Source organism: Mus caroli, unplaced genomic scaffold, assembly GCF_978045245.1.
Source record: "Mus caroli unplaced genomic scaffold, Mus_caroli_1 scaffold_1, whole genome shotgun sequence".
NCBI lineage: Eukaryota > Metazoa > Chordata > Mammalia > Rodentia > Muridae > Mus > Mus caroli.
Genome location: NW_028227256.1, coordinates 5735887 through 5762055, shown reverse-complemented (window position 1 = coordinate 5762055; position 26169 = coordinate 5735887). Strand labels below are relative to the sequence as shown.

The 26169-nt window shown below is 39.2% G+C and overlaps 1 protein-coding gene across 15 annotated transcripts in view; it reads left to right on the top strand.

Annotated features, from left to right (window-relative positions):
- Positions 1-26169, top strand: part of Sntg1 (syntrophin gamma 1) — an 878005-nt gene that overhangs the window by 404404 nt on the left and 447432 nt on the right. For 12 of the 15 annotated variants that reach the window (XM_085835546.1, XM_085835535.1, XM_085835540.1 and 9 more), the window contains one exon: positions 15809-15862. The exons of the other annotated variants lie outside the window; for them this stretch is intronic. In XM_085835546.1, coding sequence (XP_085691672.1) covers positions 15857-15862 — 6 coding nt within the window. In that variant the 5' untranslated portion in view covers positions 15809-15856. The remainder of the gene's footprint in view (positions 1-15808; positions 15863-26169) is intronic. 15 annotated transcript variants of the gene reach the window in all.

Here is a 26169-nt window from a genome sequence, read left to right as displayed (position 1 = left end):
TCACTCAGTGTCAGGACATTTTCTGGAATAAAATGCCTACTAATTTGATTGTTTGTTTTGCATGTGTGTATGTGTGTGTGAATTTATAGTGTCTTGAAATGAATGTATTTGACAATTTTCCAACTACCATGTTCTCTCACTTGAAAGCATTCTGATAAAGTTAATAATACATGTACTTGTAAGCCATGTTACAGAAACCATGTTTTAAAATGGAAATTTAAACTTCAAAATCTAATATATTTAAGGTATTTAAATGGACTTTTTACTATTATCATCAAAGTTTTCTATTATATATTTTATAAGTTCTCTCAAAATAGTTTACAAGTTACCAATTTTCCAAATTATTAATTTTAAGTAGAAAATTAAATTATCTTCTACAGATAATGCCTATCAAATTTGCAACAAAAGTGTTTCAAGTAATTGAGACTTGTTTGAGTATTATACATCAAATAAGCAAAGATACAAAAAGATAATTTGACACAGGGCTGAAGAGAAAGCTTGATGGTTAAGAGTACTGGCTCCTCTCCAGAAAACTGATTCTATTTCTATTAATCACATGACAATTCACAACTGTATAATTTCAATTTCAGGAACTCCAATGCCTTCTTCTCCCTGCTGTGGACACTACACACATATGGTGAACAAATATATTTACAAGTAAAAAAAAATTACACATTAAGTAAAAATAAATAAATCTTTAAAATTTGACACACCCCCAAAGGAAATAACTATAATTTGTGACACAAATTTATCAATGATATAAGTTAAAAATAATATGAAATTTAAGGATAGAATAAAAATATTCTATGTGGAGATTTGTATAATTATAAATAAAATTAAATATAATTAAAATTCTTTAAATTATAAATTATAATTTAAAGAATGAAAATTTTGTGGAAAATCATGCTTCTTAGATATGCAAAATATATGGTTGTAAATATTTTCAAAGAATTTCCAAATCTAGAATGTATTTTTTTGTTCTAAAATGTATTTGTCTTATGTTAAACATGTAAAGATACTGTAAGTTGCTGTTTCATATTCCCATGGGCTTTAAATACATCACAAATAGAGCAATTTCAGAGTGAATAGTTTATATTTTCAAAAGGAACACTCTTATTTTTTATACTTAGAATATTTTCTCCTATAGTTTTATTTTAAAAAGGAGGCTTAAAACTGTCCAAGTTGCCTTTCTCTGTTACTGCTACATGAGGGCAGATATTGAGTCACAATATAATTTTGGCAAACAGACTTGTGTTTTTGCTTTAAAAGCTACTCTTGGCCCTCTCTCTCTCTAATAATATTATAAATTCTATTTTTCATGTACCTTAACTGACTTGCTTTGCGAAATATTGATTGTCAAAAATATGAAATAAAATATAGAGATAATACTGTGGGCAAATAGAAGAGAAGGAGGAAGGATCATATACTTGATATCAGATGAGATTTAAGAGTGAAATTCTATTTAAAATGAGTTAAATGATTGCATTGTCCTACTCTGGGTGATGCATTATTTTCACCTGGGCAGTTGTCATAGTCCAGCTACATTCTAGTATATGCCCTTTTTAACAATATCTGATACTAACGTATAGAAGACACCATTGACACCACTCTTACTCACTGGCCCTGCCATCCTCATTTCCATAGCTCACTCTTGGTTTCTAGTATTTCCAAGAAGTCATCATGGGAAAGTGTCCCCAGCTCTTAACAATTGCTACTTGCAGTTTATGACTTCTATACTTCAAAGGCTCTTGCATAGATCACACTTTACAGAGTATCATGAATGAACTGTCTCATTTTCTTTTGACACAAAGAACAGAAATTGGAAAGAAATACCTAAGGGCATTTCTTTCTCATGTAATTGACCTCATTTCCTCCTAGTATAATAAATAGGATTTTGAACTTTGTCTAAAATTATAGTACTTTTAAAAGAATATGTCATGGTATTGATCACTTTGATTACTTAAGCCAAGTTTTATATTTGCTAATTTCAGGCTAGTTTTAGGTTCACTCTTGTTTTGATTTGCCTTGTTTTGTTTTTATCAAGATAGGATTTCTCAGTACAGCCTTGGCTATCTTGGAACTCTTTCTGTAGACTTGCCTGATTTAGAACTCAGAGATCCATCCACCTCTGCCTCCTGAGTGGTGGGAGGCATACACTAATATGTCAGCCTATCACGGCAGTACTTCCGGTGTATTTTTTTTTTTATTCATCCATTTTTAGACAATACCATCTTCTTTAAACTCCCACATTGTATTTATTTAATGGCTTAACTTCAAATATAGTGTCTTTGTGAGTGAAGATATAATTAGTTAAGTGTTAATTTTATTGGTAATTGAAAATTGGGCTCTTTGAGATTCTTGAATAGGTTCTTCCTGAACTACTAAGATGACTGCCTGTCTCTTGGTTACAGTATGAATATGTCTTCTTGCTCCTGTAGGTAGGAATGGGATTAGTGTATAAAAGGCTATAGATGTCTAGGTTTAATTACTGATATTTCTATGAAACCTTGTGTCAACCAATATAGACATTAGCTGTTACTTAGCATGCTCATTATATTGTTATTATTTCACTTCTTGAATATACAGAGTATTGAAGTATGGCTTATAATTTGTATTTTTTTCACTTTTGTTTTTTGTTAAAAATATTTTGAACCTTCCAGTTTGCATTTTGTATCTAAGAAATGTTAATTATTTTATATTTGACTATTTTATTAGTTACTACTTTGAATATGTAGTAGATTTTATTTATAATTTCTCTGTTTTATAAATTAATTTTTGATTAGGCCTATAGTGTACATCATGTTGCTAAAATATTTGAGTTAATCTTTAATTATTACCTCATCATTTTTAGATTTTTATGGCATGCCCTGTGCTACCACTTTCTTTTTCATATTAGTTGTTTTCTCGTCATTTTCTTGTAAAAGGTTTTCATTTTACTACGTATAAATACAATATCTTTCTGTTATTCAAAATTTAGATGAGATTTAGCTTCTCATGGACTTCCAGGAAGGAGAATTTGTTAGTTTGTATCCCATCTTTTGGATAAGGAAAATCTTCTGTTCACAAAGGTGATACCCAATGAGATACCCTGAACTACCCCTTTGTCCTTTCTGCACTAATTCCATCTCTGTTAAACCTTTTTGGTAATGCTCAGACATGTCCAGAGGTGTGACTCTAGGCAATTCCTAAGACAATCAAGTTGACAATGAAGATGAACCCTCATGGAAGTAGTACCAAGCAGGACTTGTGACCTTAAAACCTCTAAGAGTAAACTGAGAGGTATCTTCAACAACTTATTATATGTTTATATTATAAATTGTATTAATATAAAATTACTATATGTGTAATATAAATATGTATGATATACTAATATAAATTTATTATGATGCCATATATGCATATGTGTATGTACATGTGTGTGCATATGTATACATGTGCATGTACACGCATATGTAGATGTAGATGTAGATGATGTAGATGTCATGGACTGGCCATGAGGCATGCTCCCAAGGCTATGTGGTTCTACTAGTACAGACCTACTCTGAACACTTGTACTTATCTTAACTTTTTAAATTTGTCACTATTGACCTCAAAGTATTCACTCTAATTTCCTGAGCACTCTTGGTAGACATTAGCATTTCTCTTTTAAATTTTTTGCAGTTGCTAGAGCTTTGTCTGCTTCTCTGTCTCTGTCTCTCTGTCTCTGTCTCTCTCTCCATATATATATATATATATATATATCTACCATATGTATTTCTGAGCATTTTCAGAAAGGTTTAACAAAGAAAGGAAGACCCACTTTGCTTGTAGGCAGCACCATCCCAAGGACCTGGGACCCAAACTGAATGATCCTAGAGCCATATAAAGCCAGCTGAGCAGCAGCCCACTCTCTTCTACATCCTGAGTGATTATATAATCTGGTGTCTCACACTCTTGCTGAAGTCGATTTCCCAATCTGAATGATTCTCAGCTCTCAAAGTGTGAGGCAAATTAAACCCTCCCTTCTTTTGGTTGTGTTTATTCATGTATTTTGTCATAGCACCAAGAAAAACAACTAATATTTCTGTACACAAAGGACAAACAGGATAAGAAATTAGGGAAACAACACCCTTCTCAATAGTCACAAATAATATAAAATACCTTGGCGTGACTCTAACTAAGGAAGTGAAAGATCTGTATGATAAGAACTTCCTGTGTCTGAAGAAAGAAAATAAAGAAGATCTCAGAAGATGGAAAGATCTCCCAGGCTCATGGATTGGCAGGATTAATATAGTAAAAATGTCTATCTTGCCAAAAGCAATCTACAGATTCAATGCAATCCCCATCAACATTCCAACTCAATTCTTCAACGAATTAGAAAGGGCAATCGGCAGATTCATCTGGAATAACAAAAAACCTAGGATAGCAAAAACTCTTCTCAAGGATAAAAGAACCTCTGGTGGAATCACCATGCCCGACCTAAAGCTGTTCTACAGAGCAATTGTGATAAAAACTCCATGGTACTGGTATAGTGACAGACAAGTAGATCAATGGAACAGAATTGAAGACCCAGAGATGAACCCACACACCTATGGTCACTTGATCTTTGACAAGGGAGCTAAAACCATCCAGTGGAAAAAAGACAGCATTTTCAACAAATGGTGCTGGCACAACTGGCTGTTATCATGTAGAAGATTGCGAATTGATCCAATTCTATCTCCTTGTACTAAGGTCAAATCTAAGTGGATTAAGGAACTCCACATAAAACCAGAGACACTGAAAATAATAGAGGAGAAAGTAGGCAAAGGCCTCAAAGATATGGGTACAGGGGAAAAATTCCTGAATAGAACAGCAATGGCTTGTGCTGTAAGATCAAGAATTGATAAATGGGACCTGATAAAATTGCAAAGCATCTGCAAGGCAAAACACACCATCAATAAGACAAAAAGACCATCAACAGATTGAGAAAGATCTTTACCTATCCCAAATCAGATAGGGAACTAATATCCAATATATATAAAGAACTCAAGAAAGTGGACTCCAGAAAATCAAAGAACCCCATTAAAAAATGGGGCTCAGAGCTGAACAAAGAATTCTCACCTGAGGAATACCAAATGTCTGAGAAGCACCTGAAAAAATGTTCAATATCCTTAATCATCAGGGAAGTGCAAATCAAAACAACCCTGAGATTCCACCTCACACCAGTCAGAATGGCTAAGATGAAAAATTCAGGTGACAGCAGATGTTGGCGAGGATGTGGAGAAAGAGGAACACTCCTCCATTGTTGGTGGGATTGCAAGCTTGTACAACCACTCTGGAAATCAGTCTGGCGGTTCCTCAGAAAATTGGACATAGTACTACTGGAGGATCCAGCAACACCTCTCCTGGGCATATACCGAGAAGATGTTCCAACTGGTAATAAGGACACATGCTCCACTATGTTCATAGCAGCCTTATTCATAAGAGCCAGAATCAAGAAAGAACCCAGATGTCCCTCAACAGAGGAATGGATACAGAAAATGTGGTACATTTACACAATGGAGTACTACTCTCTATTAAAAAGAATGAATTTATAAAATTCCTAGGCAAATGGATGGACCTGGAGGGCATCATCCTGAGTGAGGTAACCCAATCACAAAGGAACTCACACAATATGTACTCACTGATAAGTGGATATTAGCCCAGAAACTTAGGATACCCAAGATATAAGATACAATTTGTTAAACCCATGAAACTCAAGAAGAACGAAGACCAAAGTGTGAACCCTTTGCCCCTTCTTAGAATTGGGAACAAAACACCCATGGAAGGAGTTACAGAGACAAAATTTGGAGCTGTGATGAAAGGATGGACCATCTAGAGACTGCCATATCCAGGGATCCATCCCATAATCAGCTTCCAAACACTGACACCATTGCATACACTAGCAAGATTTTGCTGAAAGGACCCAGATATAGCTGTCTCTTGTGAGACTAGGCCGGGGCCTAGCAAACACAGAAATGGATGCTCACAGTCAGCTATTGAATGGATCACAGGGCCTCCAATGGAGGAACTAGAAAAAGTACCCAAGATGCTGAAGGGATCTGCAACCCTATGGGTGGAACAACATTATGAACTAACCAGTACCCCGGAGCTCTTGACTCTAGCTGCATATGTGTCAAAAGATGGCCTAGTCAGCCATCACTGGAAAGAGAGGCCCATTGGACGTGCAAACTTTATATGCCCCAGTACAGGGGAACTCCAGGGCCAAAAAGGGGGAGTGGGTGGGTAGGGGAGTTGGGGTGGGTATGGGGGACTTTTGGGATAGCATTGGAAATGTAAATGAGGAAAATACCTAATTAAAAAAATGAGAAAAAAAAAGCAACTAATGGCACTTGTTCCTGCTGTCTGTTTAGATTTGTGACATTTCAAGCTTCCTGTCTTGCTCTAGAACTCACAGCCACCCATAGCTACTGTACTCTTATAGGTGGAGTATATATGGTATTGGATTATTTTGTTATATCTGAATTTCTACCTTCATTTTCATTGCAAAGTTGATTTTTTATGGGTTGCATCTCTTCTTAAGTAATTTTTTTGTCCTTCATAAATAAGAAATAATTGCTTTAATCTATACATCAAAGATTTTGAATAGATTTCATGACAAGGTGCAAATGTATATATAAATAGATAAGTATATAAGTAGGTAACTACTCTTTGCATTTATAGTCACCTGTAACATCCTAGTATTATAGATTAATAAAAAAATGCCTTTAATTTTTCTAAAACTGCTGTGTGGAATTTTTGACCCTTAACTGAGTTTGATCACCCACATGTTTAGGAGATGAAGAAAACCAAGCATTTTTGGTTATTGTCAAGTTGCTTGGCAGTTCCATAGATTTAAACTCCTTCTGCCCCTTGGAGTACCTGTCTACACTATAGCAGACCGTGTGCTGTGATGGGAGGGGAGAGCATATGTAATCTTAACTCATTTCTTAAAGCTTCTAAATGATGAATAATAGTCTGTGCCTTGTTTTCTTTTGTGGAAAAAGAAACTGTTCTATAGAACTATGCTTACTATTCCAACCAGAAACTTGGGAGATTTTGATTTCTTTTGCTGATGTGGGGCAGGGTAGAGGTACTACTGGGTAGTAGAGGAATTGGAAGTTAGCTGTATAGCATGACATTTGGATTTCAAGGAGAATTTTTACATGTGTACTGCATTCATTGATTCATTGATTAATTCATTTTGGACAACTCTTTCTTGAGAATTTAAAGGGATATAAGGTTTTTAAAAGCTACCCAGTTATCAGGTGACAATTAGTGCTGAAACAAATATTCCATATCATTTCCTGTAACTGAGCATCTATTCCCCCAAATCCTGACATTGGCTCACAAAAGAGGATCTAGGAATGTAAAATAATTACAAACCACTTAACCTAATATCTTTTCTAAATCTTTAGATGATCTGTGGAAAGGAATTTTAATACTTCATATCATATTAAGCCCTACTATAAAAGAGCTTAATAAATACTGATATAATTTTAGAAATTCTTATAGGATCATCCTAAAGAATTAAGAAGTCATCTATTTGTCTATATAGCATCATTACAAGACACTACATTTATGTAGCTCTGCAGAGATCTGCACAAAAGGTTGGCTAATACCTAGTGATTGCTATATATGTTAATAATAAAAGGAAAAGGATATTAATAGCAGGAATCTTTCCTAAAATGATTTTCTTTTGGGCTTTGTCTATGAAAACAGATCTATTATAGATACTTGTAATCCAAAGCAGACCATTTCAGGAAGACCACCTATTAGTTACTCACTTGTCCTACGATGGCTCCTGTCACTGAATTTTGTGAATGCCAATGTATTTCTCTGACTTTGTAAGTAGATAGGTACAGTTAATGCATTCTCTTTTCCACTCTCCAACTCCCCTGACACTGGCTAAGGCTGCAGTCTTGCCTAAGTAATTAGGAACCAAACCCCAACCTTCATTATCTGGGGCTGCAGGAGTTCAAGAGGTAAGCCACTTTAGCAAAGGTTATGATCCATTGTGGATGGCAGCATGCTGATGATTAGCTTTCCAACTTCATGTTTTAATGCAGAGCCAAGTACTTCACTGATCACCTGGTGATGCAATGTGTGCTCACATGTGAGTTTTGAATGAAAGATAATTTAACCTTTTATTAACAGGGGGCCTTCGAGTACTAACATTATGTAAGCCCCTTGCCTATAATTACAAATAACCTTTTCTACTTAAATGTCATTCTTTAAAAAAAAATATCATTTTTATATACACAGTGAAAGTGGGAAATACTAATGATTTTGGTCCAGGTGCCCTTGGTAGCCTAAAAACAATTTATATTCTGAAACTGCTATTCATGCAATTCAGTGCATTCCCCTTGCAGAACTCTTAATGGGATTTATAAGAAAAACATCTTTAAAAGTAGGTATGAATTGAAAATTATTTATCTTAAGGTTATTTCTTAAGACATGCTGTAGAAAATGCATTGAGATGCACTTATGCCTTTTGAATTACTCAAGAGTAATATGTTCAATTAAGCAAGTTGCCAGGGTAACCAAGTCCACACTTTGAACTTTAGTTCTCTTGTTCATTTATTTGACATTGTACATCATCTATATGTACTCCATCACAATGGAGTCTTTGTCTTCACCACTAAAGGAGAGAGATGAAAATAGTTTCTGTATAAAAATAGTCCTTTATGAAACATATCTTACAGTGAGCCTGTCCTAACTGTATTGGAATAGACATGTTCCTTAATCCATACAGGGTGTCAATCTGGCTCTAATCAAATCTTGAAAATGTGTACATTTAATTGAATATTAATTACAAAGTTATTATGATGTATGGAACCTGTGATCTCAGTGTTCATGGGAAAAAAATGAATTGAAACACAATTTTGTCTCCAGAATAGAGTATGTTTAATGATTATTTTAGACTAATTTAAGAAGATAACTTGACACTTTTTTCTTAGAAATTTTAGCAGATTTTAATATTATTCTTTCATAATCTTTATTGAGTCATTTATTGTTCTAAACACTTAAAACTAACTATATTAAATTTAGGAGTCTAAAATATGGAATTTTTTCTATATTATTTGAAAATTTTGGATATAGTAAATTTTTTGGTGCATGACAAACTTCACAAGTCAGGTGAAAAAGTAAACATCAGAGGAAGAAAAGCAAGAACTATATGCTGGCCTAAGTTACCACTGTAGAACCAGACAGGACCTTCTAATTGCTGCTGAACCATCAGAGGTCAGAAGCATTGTGATTTATATTTCTTTTTTTTTTTGAGTTAGTTTTTTATTAGATAATTTATTTATTTACATTTCAAATGTTATCCCTTTTCCTAGTTTACCCTACGAAAATCCCCTCCTCCCTCCCCCCTCCCCCTGCTTCTCAACCCACCCACTCCCATTCCTGGTCCTGGCATTCCCCTATACTAGGGCATAGAGCCTTCACAGGACCAAGGGCCTCTCCCCACATTGATGACTAATTAGGCCATCCCCTGATACATATACAGCTGGAGCCACAAGTTTCACCATGTGTTTTCTTTGATTGGTGGTATAGCTTCAAGGAGTTCTGGGGGGTACTGGTTAGTTCATATTGATGTTCCTACTATGGGGCTTCAGACCCCTTCATCTCCCTAGGTACTTTCCCTAGCTCCTTCATTGGGGACCTTGTGCTCCATCCAATGGATGACTATGAGCATCCACTTTTGTGTTTTCCAGGCACTAGCAGAGCCTCACAGGAGACAGCTATATCAAACTCCTGTCAGCAAGCCTTGTTGGCATCTGCCTAGTGTCTGGTGGTTGTTTATGGGATGGATCCCCAACTGGGACAGTCTCTGGATGGTTGTTCCTTCAGGCTCTTCTCTGAACTTTGTCTCTGTAAATCCTTCCATGAGTACTTTCTTCCCCCTTCTAAATAGGATTCTAAACTTCTGGCCTAGTATTCGCTTATCAGTGAGTGCATATCATGTGTGTTCTTTTGTGATTGGGTTACCTCACTTAAGATGATATCCTCCAGATGCATCCATTTGTCTAAGAATTTCATAATGTTTTTAATAGCTGAGTAGTACTACATTGTGTAAATGTACCAAATTTTCTATATCCATTCCTCTGTTGAGGGACATCTGGGTTCTTTCCAGCTTCTGCCTATTATAAATAAAGCTGCTATGAACATAGTGGAACATGTGTCCTTATTACATGTTTGTTGGGAACAAAAAAAGTGGGTCCTGGGGAAAAGGGGGAAGGGGAGACCCACACCTCACCAGAGTTCCACCTATTCTCTGGCCAGTCAGGTGTGAGAAAAGTGCCATACACTTTCCACTCATCCTCGAGTGGACATCTAAGCCTCTGACCCACTCTTTGGGGGGTGGCAAAGGGGCAGTCCTACCTGGGAATACCGGAGCTACTTTGCTAAAGCCACCAGGGTTATGGGAGAGAGGGATGAGGGAAGAGAGGTTCCAAACACCAGCGAGAAAGAGTGCAGCAGATCTTGATTGGAGCAGAGACTGTCTATGGTTTTAGAGCTTTATTATAAAAAGGCAGGGAGAAAGAGAGAAGGGAGAGAGAGAGAGAGAGAGAGAGAGAGAGAGAGAGAGAGAGAGAGAGAGAGAGAGAGAGAGAGAAAGAGAGAGAAAGGGAGAAAGGGAGAAAGGAGAGGAGAAGAAGACAAAGAGAGAAGACAAAGAGAGAGGAGAGAGGGGGTGAGAGGTAACAGAGTGAGAAGAAAGAGAGCAAGCAGGGGCTAAAAAGTCCTTTTTATGGTCTTTACTGTTGCTAGTTAGCTGGGGAGGAGTTTAGCCTGAAGGACAGAAGCTTGGGCCATTGCCTACATGACTTCTAGCCATGCTTCCGTTGTGGGGGCGGTAACTTAGGCAGGAGCCAGAGTTCCAGGAGACACGAGAGAACTCCTTCTGTCCCATGTAGATGAATTATCACCACAGGGTCTTGGGATTCAGCATCTCAGCTTGACTGGAGACCAGCCTATCTGTGCAAGCCCTATGTCCCACACATGTTGCAGCATCTTCTGGGTATATGCCCAGGAGTGATTTTGCTGGATCTTCTAGTAGAACTATGTCCAAATTTCAAAGGAAATGCCAAACTGATTTCCAGATTGGTTGTAACAGTTTGCAATCACACCAACAATGAAGGAGTGATCCTCTTTCTCCACATACTCACCAGCATCTGCTGTCGCCTAAATTTTTGATATTAGCCATCCTGACTGGTGTGAGGTATAATTTCAGGATTGTTTTGATTTGCATTTCTCTGATGATTAAGGATTTTGAACATTTTTTTTTCAGGTGCTTCTCAGCCATTCAGTATTCCTCAGTTGAGAATTCTTTGTTTGGCTCTGTACCCCATTTATAATAGGGTTATTTGATTTTCTAGAGTCCAAATTCTTTATATATATATATATATATATATATATATATATATATATATATATATATATATATATATATGATATTAGTCCCCTATCAGATTTAGTATTGCTAAAGATCCTTTCCCAATCTGTTGGTAGCCTTTTTGTCTTATTGACAGTGTCTTTTGCCTTACAGAAGCTTTGCAAGTTGATGAGGTCCCATTTGTCAATTCTTGACCTTACAGCACAAGCCATTTGTATTCTGTACCCTGTGTTCATATCTTCCAGGCTTTTCCCCACTTTCTCCTCTATAAGTTTCAGTGTCTCTGGTTTTATGTGGAGTTCTTTGATCCACTTAGAATTGAGCTTTGTACAAGGAGATAAGAATGGATCAATTCACATTCTTCTACATGACAACTGCCAGTTGTGCCAGCACCATTTGTTGAAAATGCTGTCTTTTTTCCACTGGATGTTTTTAGCTCCCTTGTCAAAGATCAAGTGACCACAGGTGTGCAGATTCATTTTGAGGGTCTTCAGTTCTATTTCATTGAACTTCCTGTCTGTCACTGTACCAGTACCATGCAGTTTTTATCACATTTGTTCTGTAGAATAGTTTGAGCTCAGGCATGGTGATTCCACCAGAGGTTCTTTTATTATTAAGAATAGTTTTTGCTATCCTAGGTTTTTTACTCTTCCAGATGAATTTGCAAATTTACCTTTCTAACTCGGTGAAGAATTGAGTTGTAATTTTTATGGAATTTTGAATCTGTAGAATGCTTTCAGCAAGATAGCCATTTTGACTATATTAATTCTGCCAATCCACGAGCATGGGAGATCTTTCCATCTTCTGAGATTTTCTTTGATTTCTTTCTTCACAGACTTGAAGTTCTTGTCATACAGATCTTTCACTTCCTTAGTTAGAGTCACACCAAAGCATTTTATATTATTTGTGACTATAGTGAAGGGTGCTGTTTTCCTAATTTCTTTCTCAGCCTGTTTATCCTTTGTGTAGAGAAAGGCCACTAATTTTTTAGGGTTAATTTTTTTTTTTTTTTTGGTTTTTCGAGACAGGGTTTCTCTGTATAGCCCTGGCTGTCCTGGAACTCACTTTGTAGACCAGGCTGGCCTCGAACTCAGAAATCCGCCTGCCTCTGCCTCCCGAGTGCTGGGATTAAAGGCATGCGCCACCATGCCCGGCTAGGGTTAATTTTGAATCCAGCTACTACACTTATGCTGTTTATCATGATTAGTAGTTCTCTGGTGGAATTTTTAGGATCATTTATATATGCTATCATATCATCTGCAAATAGTGATATTTTGACTTTTTCTTTTCCAATTTGTATCCCCTTGATGTCATATTGCTGTTGAATTGCTGTGGCTAGAACTACCAGTACTGTATTGAATAGGTAGGGAGAAAGTGGGCAGCCTTGTCTAGTCACTGATATTAGTGGTATTGCTTTAGTTTTCTCTCCATCTAGTTTGATGTTGGCTACTGGTTTGCTGTAGATTTAGTATGTTTATGTATGGGCCTTGAATTCCTGATCTTTCCAAGACTTTTATCAAGAAGGGGTGTTGGATTTTGTCAAATGCTTTCTCAGCATCTAAGGAGAGGATTGGATCCTGTGGTTTTTGTCTTTGTTTATATAGTGGATTACGATGATAAATTTCCACATGTTAAACCATTCCTGCATCCCTGAGATGAAACGTACATGGTCATGATGGATGATCATTTTGATGTGTTCTTGGATTCGGTTTCCAAGGATTTTATTGAGTATTTTTGCATCGATATTCATAAGGGGAATTGGTCTGAAGTACTATTTCTTTGTTGGATATTTGTGTGGTTTAGGTATCAGAGTAATTGTTGCTTCATAGAATGAATTGGGTATAGTACCTTCTGTTTCTATTTTGTGGAATAGTTTGAGAACAGTTGGAATTAGGTCTTCTTTGAAGGTCTGATAGAACTCTGCACTAAACCCATATGGTCCTGGACTTTTTTTTGGTTGGGAGACTATTGATGACTGCTTCTATTTCTTTAGGGGAAATGTGACTGTTTAGATCATTAATCTGACCCTGATTTAACTTTGGTACCTGGTATCTCTCTAGGAAGTTGTCCATTTCATCCAGGTTTTCTAGTTTTGTTGAGTATAGCCATTTGTATTAGGAGCTGAAGATGTTTTGGATTTCCTCAGGTTCTGTTTTTATGTCTGCTTTTTCATTTTTGATTTTGTTAATTAAGATACTCTCTCTGTGCACTCTAGTGAGTCTGAGTAAGGGTTTATCTATCTTGTTGATTTTCTCAAAGAACCAGCTCCTTGTTTGGTTGATTCTTTGAATATTTTTTTTGTTTCCATTTAGTCGATTTCAGCCCTGATTTTGATTATTCCTGACATCTACCCCTCTTGGGTGAATTTGCTTCCTTTAGTTCTAGAGTTTCTAGGTGTGCTTTCAGGATGTTAGTGTATGCTCTCTCTAGTTTCTTTTTGGAGTCACTCAGGGCTATGACTTTTCCTGTTAGGACTGCCTTCTTTTGGTCACATAATTTTGTGTATGTTGTGGCTTCATTTTCATTAAACTCTAAAATTTCTTTAACTTCTTTCTTTATTTCATCCTTGACCAAGCAATCATTGAGTAGAGTATTCAGTTTCCACGTGAATGTTGCCTTTCTATTATTTATGTTGTTATGGAAAATAAGCGTTTGTCCGTGGTGATCAGATAGGATGCATGGCATAATTTCAATGTTTTTATATCTGTGGAGGCCTGTTTTGTTACCAATTATATGGTCAGTTTTTGGAGGAGATACCATGTGGTGCTGAGAAGAAGGTATATCCTTTTATTTTAGGATCAAATGTTCTGTAGATATCTATTAACTCCATTTTTTTTCATAACTTTAGTTAGTGTCCATGTGTCTCTGTTTAGTTTCTGTTTCCAGGATCTGTCCATTGGTGAGAGTGGGGTGTGGAAGTCTACCACTATTATTGTGTGAGGTGCAATGTGTGCTTTGAGCTTTACTAAAGTTTCTTCAATGAATGTGGCTGCCTTTCTGTTTGGAGCATAGATATTCAGAATTAAGAGTTCATCTTGGTTGATTTTACCTCTGATGAGTATGAAGTGCCCCTCCTTGTCTTTTTTTGATAACTTTGGGTTGGAAGTCAATTTTATTCAATATTAGAATGGCTACTCCAGCTTGTTTCTTCAGACCATTTGCTTGGAAACTTGTAGCCTTTCACTCTGAGATAATGTTTGTCCGTTTCCCTGAGGTAGGTTTCCTGTAAGCAACAAAATGTTGGGTCCTGTTTGTGTACCCAGTCTATTTGTCTATGTCTTTTTATTAGGGAATTGAGTCGATTGATGTTAAGAGAAATTAAAGAAAAGTAATTATTGCTTCCTGGTATTTTTGTTGTTAAATTTGGGATTCTATTCTTGCAGCTGTCTTCTTTTAGATTTGTTGAAGGATTACTTTCTTACTTTATCTTGGGCGCCTATTCAGTCCTTGTGTTGGAGTTTTCCCTTTATTATCCTTTGAAGGGCTGGATTCATGGAAAGATATTGTGTGAATTTGGTTGTCATGGAATACTTTAGTTTCTACATCTATGGTAATTGAGAGTTTTGCTGGGTATAGAAGCCTGGGCTGGCATTTGTGTTCTCTTAGGGTCTGTATAACATATGTCCAGTCTCTGGTGAGAAGACTAATGTAATTCTAATAGGTCTGTATAACATATGTCCAGTCTCTGGTGAGAAGACTAATGTAATTCTAATAGGCCTGAATTTATATGATACTTGACCTTTTTCCTTACTGCTTTTAATATTCTATATTTATTTAGTGTGTTTGTTGTTCTTATTATTATATGTTTGGAGGAATTTCTTTTCTGGTCCAGTCTACTTAGAGTTTGGTAGGCTTCTTGTATATTCATGGGCATCTCTTTCTTTAGGTTTGGGAAGTTTTCTTCTATAATTTTGTTGAAGTTATTTGCTGGCCCTTTAAGTTGAAAATCTTCATTCTCATCTACTCCTATTATCCGTAGGTTTGGTCTTCTCATTGTGTCCTGGATTTCCTGGATGTTTTGAGTTAGGATCTTTTTGCATTTTCCATTTTCTTTGATTGTTGTGCCCATGTTCTCTATGGAATCTTCTGCACCTGAGATTCTCTCTTCCATCTCTTGTATTCTTTTGCTGATGCTCACATCTATGTTTCCAGATTTCTTTCCTTGGTTTTCTATCTCCAGCATTGTCTCATTTTGGGTTTTCTTTATTGTTTCTACTTCCTTTTTTAGGTCTTCAATGGTTTTTTTCAGTTCCATCACCTGTTTCGTTGTGTTTTCCTGTATTTCTTTAAGGACTTCTACCTCTTTAGCAGTGTTCTCTTGTATTTCTTTAAGTGAGTTATTAAAGTCCTTCTTGATGTCCTCTACCAGCATCATGAGATATGATTTTAAATCCGAGTTTTGCTTTTCAGGTGTGTCGGGGTATCCAGGATTGGCTGAGTTGGGAGTGCTGGGTTCTGATGATGGTGAGTGGTCTTGGTTTCTGTTAGTAAGATTCTTACGTTTGCCTTTGTCATCTGGTAATCTCTGGAGTTAGTTGTTATAGTTAACTGTCTCTGGTTGTAGCTTTTTCCTCCTGTGATTCTGTTAGCCTCTGTCAGCAGACCTGTGAGTCCAGCTCTCTCCTGATTCTCATTGGTCAGAGTACACTGGGCAGGCAAGCTCTCCTCTTGCAGGGAAGGTGCACAGATATCTGGTGTTCAGACCTGCCTCCTGGCTGAAGATGAAGCCCCGAAACAGGGCCCATCCCAGAAGATGTAATGCCTCTGCAGTCTACAAGCTCACCTGCACAGACTGGTCTCCAAGGGATGTGGGACACAAGAAGGCTCTCTCACCTGCTCTGGCAATCAGAACCCCTCCAGGGCAGACACCTCTCCTCTGGCAGGGAAGGTGCCCAGATGTCTGGAGCCTGAAATGGGGGTCTGTCCTAGAAGCTGTGTTGCTTCTGCCTGTCCCAGAGCTGTGTTGCTTCTGCAGTCATCTTGCTCACCCTTTGCAGTCGGTGAGCTGACCTGCACAGACTTGTCTCTGAGGAACCCAGGACCTAAGATGGCTCCCTTACCTGCTCTGAAAGGGTCCATTTGGGCTGACACCTCTCCTCTGGAGGGGAAGGTGTTTGGATGTCTGGAGTCTGAAAAGGGGTCTGTCCCAGAAGCTGTGTTGCTTTTGCAGTCCACTTGCTCACCTTCACAGTCCATGAGCTGACCTGTGAAGACTGGTCTCTGAGGGATCCGAGACCCTATCATTTTGTATTAGTTAACCATGTAGGGGTCTTATCCCTGTAAGAGGCCAATTCTACTTTTCCCATAAGTCATTAGTTGCCTATAGTTCTTTTTTTTAGTCATAAACTAATTTTTATTTTATTTTATGTCATTTTTCCTGTCAATAAATAATTGTAATCAAGAAAACCCTTTCCAAAGAAGCTGTTTTTCTTTCTTTTTTTTCTTATTACATATTTTCCTCAATTACATTTCCAATGCTATCCCAAAAGTCCCCCATACACTCCCCCCCACTTCCCTACCCACCCATTCCCATTTTTTTGCCCTGGCATTCCCCTGTACTGGGGCATATAGAGTTTCTGTGTCCAATGGGCCTCTCTTTCCAGTGACGGCCAGCTAGGCCATCTTTTGATACATATGCAGCTAGAGTCAAGAGCTCCCAGGTACTGGTTAGTTCATAATGTTGTTCCACCTGTAGGGTTGCAGATCCCTTTAGCTCCTTGGGTACTTTCTCTAGCTCCTCCATTGGGAGCCCTGTGATCCATCCAATAGCTGACTGTGAACATCCCCGTCTGTGTTTGCTAGGCCCCAGCATAGTCTCACTAGAGACAGCTATATCTGGGACCTTTCAGCAAAATCTTGCTAGTGTATGCAATGGTGTCAGCGTTTGGAAGCTGATTATGGGGTGGATCCTTGGATATGGCAATCTCTAGATGGTCCAATCTTTTGTCACAGCTCCAAACTTTATCTCTGTAACTCCTTCCATGGGTGTTTTGTTCCCAATTCTAAGAAGGGGCACAGTGTCCACAGTTTGGTCTTCATTCTTCTTGAGTTTCATGCGTTTAGCAAATTGTATCTTATATCTTGGGTATCCTAAGTTTTGGGCTAATATCCACTTATCAGTGAGTATATATTGTGTGAGTTCCTTTGTGATTGTGTTACCTCACTCAGGATGATGCCCTCCAGGTCCATCCATGAAGCTGTTTTTCTTATAAAAGGAGAATATTTTAGCTCTTGCCAGACATCCTTGTTAGAGTGACGTCATGTTTAAATCTTTTTTTTTTTTTTTAGTTAGGTATTTTCTTCATTTGCATTTCCAATGCTATCCCAAAAGTCCCCCATATCTTCCCCCCACTCCCCTACCAACCCACTCCCACTTCTTGGCCCTGGTGTTCCCCTGTACTGAGGCATATAAAGTTTTCAAAACAATGAGCCTCTCTTTCTACTGATGGCAGACTAGGCCATCTTCTGATACATATGCAGCTAGAGACATGAGCTCCGGGGAGTACAGGCTAGTTCATATTGTTTTTCCACATATAGGATTACAGATCCCTTTAGCTCCTTGGGTACTTTCTCTAGCTCTTCTATGGGGGCCCTGTGATCCATCAAATAGCTGACTGTTAGCTTCCACTTCTGTGTTTGCTAGTCCCCGGCATAGTCTCACAAGAAACAGCTATATCAGGGTCCTTTCAGCAAAATCTTGCTAGTGTATGCAATGGTGTCAGCGTTTGGAGGCTGACTATGGGATGAATCCCCGCATATGGCAGTTTCTAGATGGTCCATCCTTTTGTCTCAGATCGAAACTTTGTCTCTGTAACTCCTTCCATGGGTATTTTGTTCCCAATTCTAAGAAGGGGCACAGTGTCCACACTTTGGTCTTCCTTCTTCTTCAGTTTCACGTGTTTCGAAAAATGTATTTTATATTTTGGGTATTCTAAGATTCTGGGCTAATAACCACTTATCAGTGAGTACATATCATGTGAGTTCTTTTGTGATTGGTTTACCTCACTCAGGATGATGCCCTCCAGGTCCATCCATTTGCCTAGGAATTTCATAAATTCATTCTTTTTAATAGCTGAGTAGTACTCCATTGTGTAAATGTACCACATTTTCTGTATCTATTCTTCTGTTGAGGGGCATCTGGTTCTTTCCAGGTTCTGGCTATTATAAATAAGGCTGCTATGAACATAGTGGAGCATGTGTCCGTCTTACCAGTTGGAACATCTTCTGGATATATGCCCAGGAGAGGTATTGCAGGATCCTCCGGTAGTACTATGTCCAATTTTTTGAGGAACCACTAGACAGTTTTCAAGAGTCGCTGTAAAAGCTTGCAATCCCACCAACAATGGAGGGGTGTTCCTCATTCTCACAGCCTCACCAGCATCTGCTGTCACTTGAGTTTTTTATCTTAGCCATTCTGACTGGTGTGAGGTGGAATCTCAGGGTTGTTTTGATTTGCATTTTCCTGATGATTAAGGATGCTGAACATTTTTTTCAAGTGCTTCCAGGCATTCTGTATTCCTCAGGTGAGAATTCTTTGTTTAGGTCTGCAACCCCATTTTTAATGGGGTTATTTGATATTCTGGAGTCTACCTTCTTGAGTTATATATATATATATTGGATATTAGTCCCCTATCTAATTTAGAATGGATAAAGATACTTTCCCAATCTGTTGGTGGCCTTTTTGTCTTATTGACAGTGTCTTTTGTCTTACATAAGCTTTGCAATTTTATGAGGTCCCATTTGACCATTCTCAATCTAACAGCACAAGCCATTGCTGTTCTATTCAGGAATTTTTCCCCTGTGCCATATCTTCGAGGCTTTTCCCCTCTTTCTCCTCTATAAATTTCAGTGTCTCTGGTTTTATGTGGAGTTTCTTGATCCAGTTAGATTTGACTTTAGTACAAGGAGATAGCAATAGATCAATTTGCATTCTTTTTTTTTTAATATTTTTATTACATATTTTCCTCAATTACGTTTCCAATGCTATCCCAAAAGTCCCCCATAGCGCCCCCCCACTTCCCTATCCACCCATTCCCATTCTTTTGGCCCTGGCATTCCCCTATATTGGGGCATATAAAGTTTGCAAGTCCAATGGGCCTCTCTTTCCATTGATGGCTGACTAGGCCATCTTTCGATACATATGCAGCTAGAGACAAGAGCTCCGGGGTTCTAGTTAGTACATCATGTTGTTCCAACAATAGGGTTGCAGATCCCTTTAGCTCCTTGGGTACTTACTCTAGCTTCTCCATTGGGAGCCCTGTGATACATCCAATAGCTGACTGTGAACATCCACTCCTGTGTTTGCTAGGCCCCAGCATCGTCTCACAAGAGACAGCTATATTTGGGTCCTTTCAGCAAAATCTTGCTAGTGTATGCAATGGTGTCAGCGTTTAGAAGTTGATTATGGGATGGATCCCTGGATACGGCAGTCTCTAAATGGTCCATCCTTTCATCACCGCTACGAACTTTGTCTCTGTAACTCCTTCCCTGGGTGTTTTGTTCCCAATTCTGAGAAGGTGCACAGTGTCCACACTTTGGTCTTCATTCTTCTTGAGTTTCATGCGTTTAGCAAATTGTATCTTAAATCTTGGGTATCCTAAGTTTTGGGCTAATATCCACTTATCAGTGAATACATATTGTGTGAGTTCTTTTGTGATTGTGTTACTTCACTCAAGATGATGCCCTCCAGGTCCATCCATTTGGCTAGGAATTTCATAAATTCATTCTTTTTAATAGCTGAGTAGTACTCCATTGTGTAAATGTACCATAATTTCTGTATCCATTCCTCTGTTGAGGGACATCTGGGTCCTTTCCAGCTTCTGGCTATTATAAATAGGGCTGCTATGAACATAGTGGAACATGTGTCCTTTTTACCGGTTGGGACATCTTCTGGATATATGCCCAGGAGAGGTATTGCTGGATCCTCCGGAAGTACTATGTCCAATTTTCTGAGGAACCGCCAGACTGATTTCCAGAGTGGTTGTACAAGCTTGCAATCCCACCAACAATGGAGGAGTGTTCCTCTTTCTCCACATCCTCGCCAGCAACTGCTGTCACCTGAATTTTTGATCTTAGCCATTCTGACTGGTGTGAGGTGGAATCTCAGGGTTGTTTTGATTTGCATTTCCCTGATGATTAAGGATGTTGAACATTTTTTCAGGTGTTTCTCTGCCATTCGGTATTCCTCAGGCGAGAATTCTTTGTTCAGTTCTGAGCCCCATTTTTTAATGGGGTTATTTGACTTTCTGGAGTCCACCTTCTTGAGTTCTTTATATATATTGGATATTAGTCCCTTATCTGATTTAGGATAGGTGAAGATCCTTTCCCAATCTGTTGGTGGTTTTTTTGTCTTATTGATGGTGTCTTTAGCCTTGCAGAAGCTTTGTAGTTTCATGAGGTCCCACTTGTCAATTCTCGATCTTACAGCACAAGCCATTACTGTTCTATTCAGGAATTTTTCCCCTGTGCCCATATCTTCAAGGCTTTTCCTCACTTTCTCCTCTATAAGTTTCAGTGTCTCTGGTTTTATGTGAAGTTCCTTGATCCACTTAGACTTGACCTTAGTACAAGGAGATAGGAATGGATCGATTCGCATTCTTCTACATGTTAACAACCAGTTGTGCCAGCACCATTTGTTGAAAATGCTGTCTTTCTTCCACTGGATGTTTTTAGCTCCCTTGTCGAAGATCAAGTGACCGTAGGTGTGTGGGTTCATTTCTGGGTCTTCAATTCTATTCCATTGGTCTATTTGTCTGTCACTATACCAGTACCATGCAGTTTTTATCACAATTGCTCTGTAGTAGAGCTTTAGGTCCGGCATGGTGATTCCACCAGAGGTTCTTTTATCCTTGAGAAGAGTTTTTGCTATCCTAGGTTTTTTGTTATTCCAGATGAATTTGCAGATTGCACTTTCTAATTCGTTGAAGAATTCATTTGGAATTTTGATGGGGATTGCATTGAATCTGTAGATTGCTTTTGGCAAGATAGCCATTTTTACAATGTTGATCCTGCCAATCCATGAGCATGGGAGATCTTTCCATCTTCTGAGATCTTCTATAATTTCTTTCTTCAGAGACTTGAAGTTTTTATTATACAGATCTTTCACTTCCTTAGTTAGAGTCACGCCAAGATATTTTATATTATTTGTGACTATTGAGAAGGGTGTTGTTTCCCTAATTTCTTTCTCAGCCTGTTTATTCTTTGTGTAGAGAAAGGCCATTTATTTGTTTGAGTTAATTTTATATCCAGCTACTTCACCGAAGCTGTTTATCAGGCTTAGGAGTTCTCTGGTGGAATTTTTAGGGTCACTTATATATACTATCATATCATCTGCAAAAAGTGATATTTTGACTTCATCTTTTCCAATTTGTATCCCTTTGATCTCCTTTTGTTGTCGAATTGCTCTGGCTAGGACTTCAAGTACAATGTTGAATAGGTATGGAGAAAGTGGACAGCCTTGTCTAGTCCCTGATTTTAGAGGGATTGCTTCAAGCTTCTCACCATTTACTTTGATGTTGGCTACTGGTTTGCTGTAGATTGCTTTTATCATGTTTAGGTATGGGCCTTGAATTCCTGATCTTTCCAAGACTTTTATCATGAATGGGTGTTGGATCTTGTCAAATGCTTTTTCCGCATCTAACGAGATGACCATGTGGTTTTTGTCTTTGAGTTTGTTTATATACTGGATTACGTTGATGGATTTCCGTATATTGAACCATCCCTGCATCCCTGGGATGAAACCTACTTGGTCAGGATGGATGATTGTTTTGATGTGTTCTTGGATTCGGTTAGCAAGAATTTTATTGAGGATTTTTGCATCAATATTCATAAGGGAAATTGGTCTGAAGTTCTCTATCTTTGTTGGGTCTTTCTGTGGTTTAGTTATCAGAGTAATTGTGGCTTCATAGAATGAATCGGGTAGAGTACCTTCTGTTTCTATTTTGTGGAATAGTTTGTGAAGAACTGGGATTATATCTTCTTTGAAGGTCTGATAGAACTCTGCACTAAACCCATCTGGTCCTGGGCTTTTTTTGGTTGGGAGACTATTAATGACTGCTTCTATTTCTTTGGGGGATATAGGGCTGTTTAGATCATTAACCTGATCTTGATTCAACTTTGGTACCTGGTATCTGTCTAGGAACTTCTCCATTTCATCCAGGTTCTCCAGTTTTGTTGAGTATAGCCTTTGGTAGAAGGATCTGATGGTGTTTTGGATGTCTTCAGGATCTGTTGTTATGTCTCCTTTTTTATTTCTGATTTTGTTAATTAGGATGCTTTCCCTGTGCCCTCTAGTGAGTCTGGCTAAGGGTTTATCTATCTTGTTGATTTTCTCAAAGAACCAGCTCCTTGATTGGTTGATTCTTTGAATAGTTTTTCTTGTTTCCACTTGGTTGATTTCACCCCTGAGTTTGATTATTTCCTGCCGTCTACTCCTCTTGGGTGAATTTGCTTCCTTTTGTTCTAGTGCTTTTAGGTGTGTTGTCAAGCTGCTAATGTGTGCTCTTTCTAGTTTCCTTTTGGAGGCACTCAGAGCTATGAGTTTTCCTCTTAGAAATGCTTTCATTGCGTCCCATAATTTTGGGTATGTTGTGGCTTCATTTTCATTGAACTCTAAAAAGTCCTTAATTTCTTTCTTTATTCCTTCCTTGACCAAGGTATCATTGAGAAGAGTGTTGTTCAGTTTCCACGTGAAGGTTGGCTTTCTATTATTTATTTTGTTATTGAAGATCAGCCTTAGTCCATGGTGATCTGATAGGATGCATGGGACAATTTCAATGTTTTTGTATCTGTTGAGTCCTGTTTTGTGCCCAATTACGTGGTCAATTTTGGAGAAGGTACCATGAGGTGCTGAGAAGAAGGTGTATCCTTTTGTTTTAGGGTAAAATGTTCTGTAGATATCTGCCACATCCATTTGATCCATAACTTCTGTTAGTTTCACTGTGTCCCTGTTTAGTTTCTGTTTCCATGATCTGTCCATTGGTGAAAGTGGTGTGTTGAAGTCTCCCACTATTATTGTATGAGGTGCAATGTGTTCTTTGAGATTTACTAAAGTTTCTTTAATGAATGAGGCTGCCTTTGTATTTGGAGCATAGATATTCAGGATTGATAGTTCCTCTTGGAGGATTTTACCTTTGATGAGTATGAAGTGCCCCTCCCTGTCTTTTTTGATGACTTTGGGTTGGAAGTCAATCTTATCTGATATTAGAATGGCTACTCCAGCTTGTTTCTTCATACCATTTGCTTGGAAAATTGTTTTCCAGCCTTTCATTCTGAGGTAGTGTCTATCTTTTTCTCTGAGATGAGTTTCTTGTAAGCAGCAAAATGTTGGGTCTTGTTTGTGTAGCCAGTTTGTTAGTCTATGTCTTTTTATCGGGGAGTTGAGTCCATTGATATTAAGAGATATTAAGGAAAAGTAATTGTTGTTTCCTGTTATTTTTGTTGTTAAAGTTGGCATTCTGTTCTTGTGGCTGTCTTCTTTTAGGTTTGTTGAGGGATTACCTTCTTGTTGTTTCTAGGGCGTGGTTCCTGTCCTTGTATTGGTTTTTTCTGTTATTATCCTTTGAAGGGCTGGATTCGTGGAGAGATAATGTGTGAATTTGGCTTTGTCGTGGAATACTTTGGTTTCTCCATCTATGTTAATTGAGAGTTTGGCTGGGTATAGTAGCTTGGGCTGGAATTTGTGTTCTTTTAGTGTCTGTATAACATCTGTCCAGGATCTTCTAGCTTTCATAGTCTCTGGTGAAAAATCTGGTGTAATTCTGATAGGCTTGCCTTTATATGTTACTTGGCCTTTTTCTCTTACTGCTTTTAGTATTCTATCTTTATTTAGTGCATTTGTTGTTCTGATTATTATGTGTCGGGAGGTATTTCTTTTCTGGTCCAGCCTATTTGGAGTTCTGTAGGCTTCTTGTATGTTCATGGGCATCTCTTTCTTTAGATTTGGGAAGTTTTCTTCTATAATTTTGTTGAAGATGTTTGCTGGTCCTTTGAGTTGAAAATCTTCATTCTCATCCACTCCTATTATCCGTAGGTTTGGTCTTCTCATTGTGTCCTGTATTTCCTGGATGTTTTGAGTTAGGATCTTTTTGCATTTTCCATTTTCCTTGATTGTTGTGCCCATGTTCTCTATGGAATCTTCTGCACCTGAGATTCTCTCTTCCATCTCTTGTATTCTGTTGCTGATGCTTGCATCTATGGTTCCAGATTTCTTTCCTAGGGTTTCTATCTCCAGTGTTGCCTCATTTTGGGTTTTCTTTATTGTGTCTACTTCCCTTTTTAGGTCTAGTATGGTTTTGTTCATTTCCATCATCTGATTGGATGTGTTTTCCTGTTTCTCTTTAAGGACTTCTACCAGTTTGGTTGTGTTTTCCTGTTTTTCTTTAAGGACTTGTAACTCTTTAGCCATGTTCTCCTGTAGTTCTTTAAAGTCCTTCTTGATGTCCTCTACCATCATCATGAGATATGCTTTTAAATCCAGGTCTAGTTTTTCAGGTGTGTTGGGGTGCCCTGGACTGGGCGAAGTGGGAGTGCTGGGTCCTGATGATGGTGAGTGGTCTTGGTTTCTGTTAGTAAGATTCTTACCTTTACCTCTCGCCATCTGGTAATCTCTGGAGTTGTTATAGTTGTCTCTGTTCAGAGGTTGTTCTTCTGGGGATTCTGAGTATCCTCTGTCAGCAGACCTGTACAGACTAAGTTCGGCGGAGTCCCTGAGCCAAGATGGCGCTCCCTGCAGGGCAGGTCACTGTTCTCCGGCTGGGAGGGTGTCGGATGTCTGCGGCCCCAAAAGGGTGCTGCCTCAGCGGTTCTGTGTCTCCCGCCTGTCCCAGAAGCTGTCTGCCTCTGTGGTCCTCACTCTGACCTGTACAGACTAAGTTCGGCGGAGTCCCAGAGCCAAGATGGCGCTCCCTGCAGGGCAGGTCACTGTCCTCCGACTGGGAGGGTGCCGGATGTCTGCGGCCCCTAAAGGGTGCTGCCTCAGCAGCTCTGTGGCTCCCGCCTGTCCCAGAAGCCGTCTGCCCCCGTGGTCCCCACTCTGACCTGTAGAGACTAAGCTCAGCGGAGTCCCGGAGCCAAGATGGCGTTCCCTGCAGGGCAGGTCACTGTCCTCCGACTGGGTGGGTGCCGGATGTCTGTGGCACCAAAAGGGTGCTGCCTCAGCAGCTCTGTGGCTCCCGCCTGTCCCAGAAGCTGTCTGCCTCTGTGGTCCTCACTCTAACCTGTAGACTAAGTTCGGTGGAGTCCCGGAGCCAAGATGGCACTCTCTGCAGGGCAGGTCTCTGTCCTCCGGCTGGGAGGGTGCCGGAAGTCTGCGGCCCCAAAAGGGTGCTGCCTCAGCGGCTCTGTGGCTCCTGCCTGTCCCAGAAGCCGTCTGCCCCCGTGGTCCCCACTCTGACCTGTAGAGACTAAGCTTGGAGGAGTCCCGGAGCCAAGATGGCGCTCCCTGCAGGGCAGGTCACTGTCCTCCGACTGGGAGGGTGCCGGATGTCTGTGGCCCCAAAAGGGTGCTGCCTCAGAGGCTCTGTGGCTCCCGCCTGTCCCAGAAGCTGTCTGCCTCTGTGGTCCTCACTCTAACCTGTAGACTAAGTTCGGAGGAGTCCCGGAGCCAAGATGGCGCTCTCTGCAGGGCAGGTCTCTGTCCTCCGGCTGGGAGGGTGCCAGAAGTCTGGGGCCCCAAAAGGGTGCTGCCTCAGCGGCTCTGTGGCTCCTGCCTGTCCCAGAAGCCGTCTGCCCCCGTGGTCCCCACTCTGACCTGTAGAGACTAAGCTCGGCGG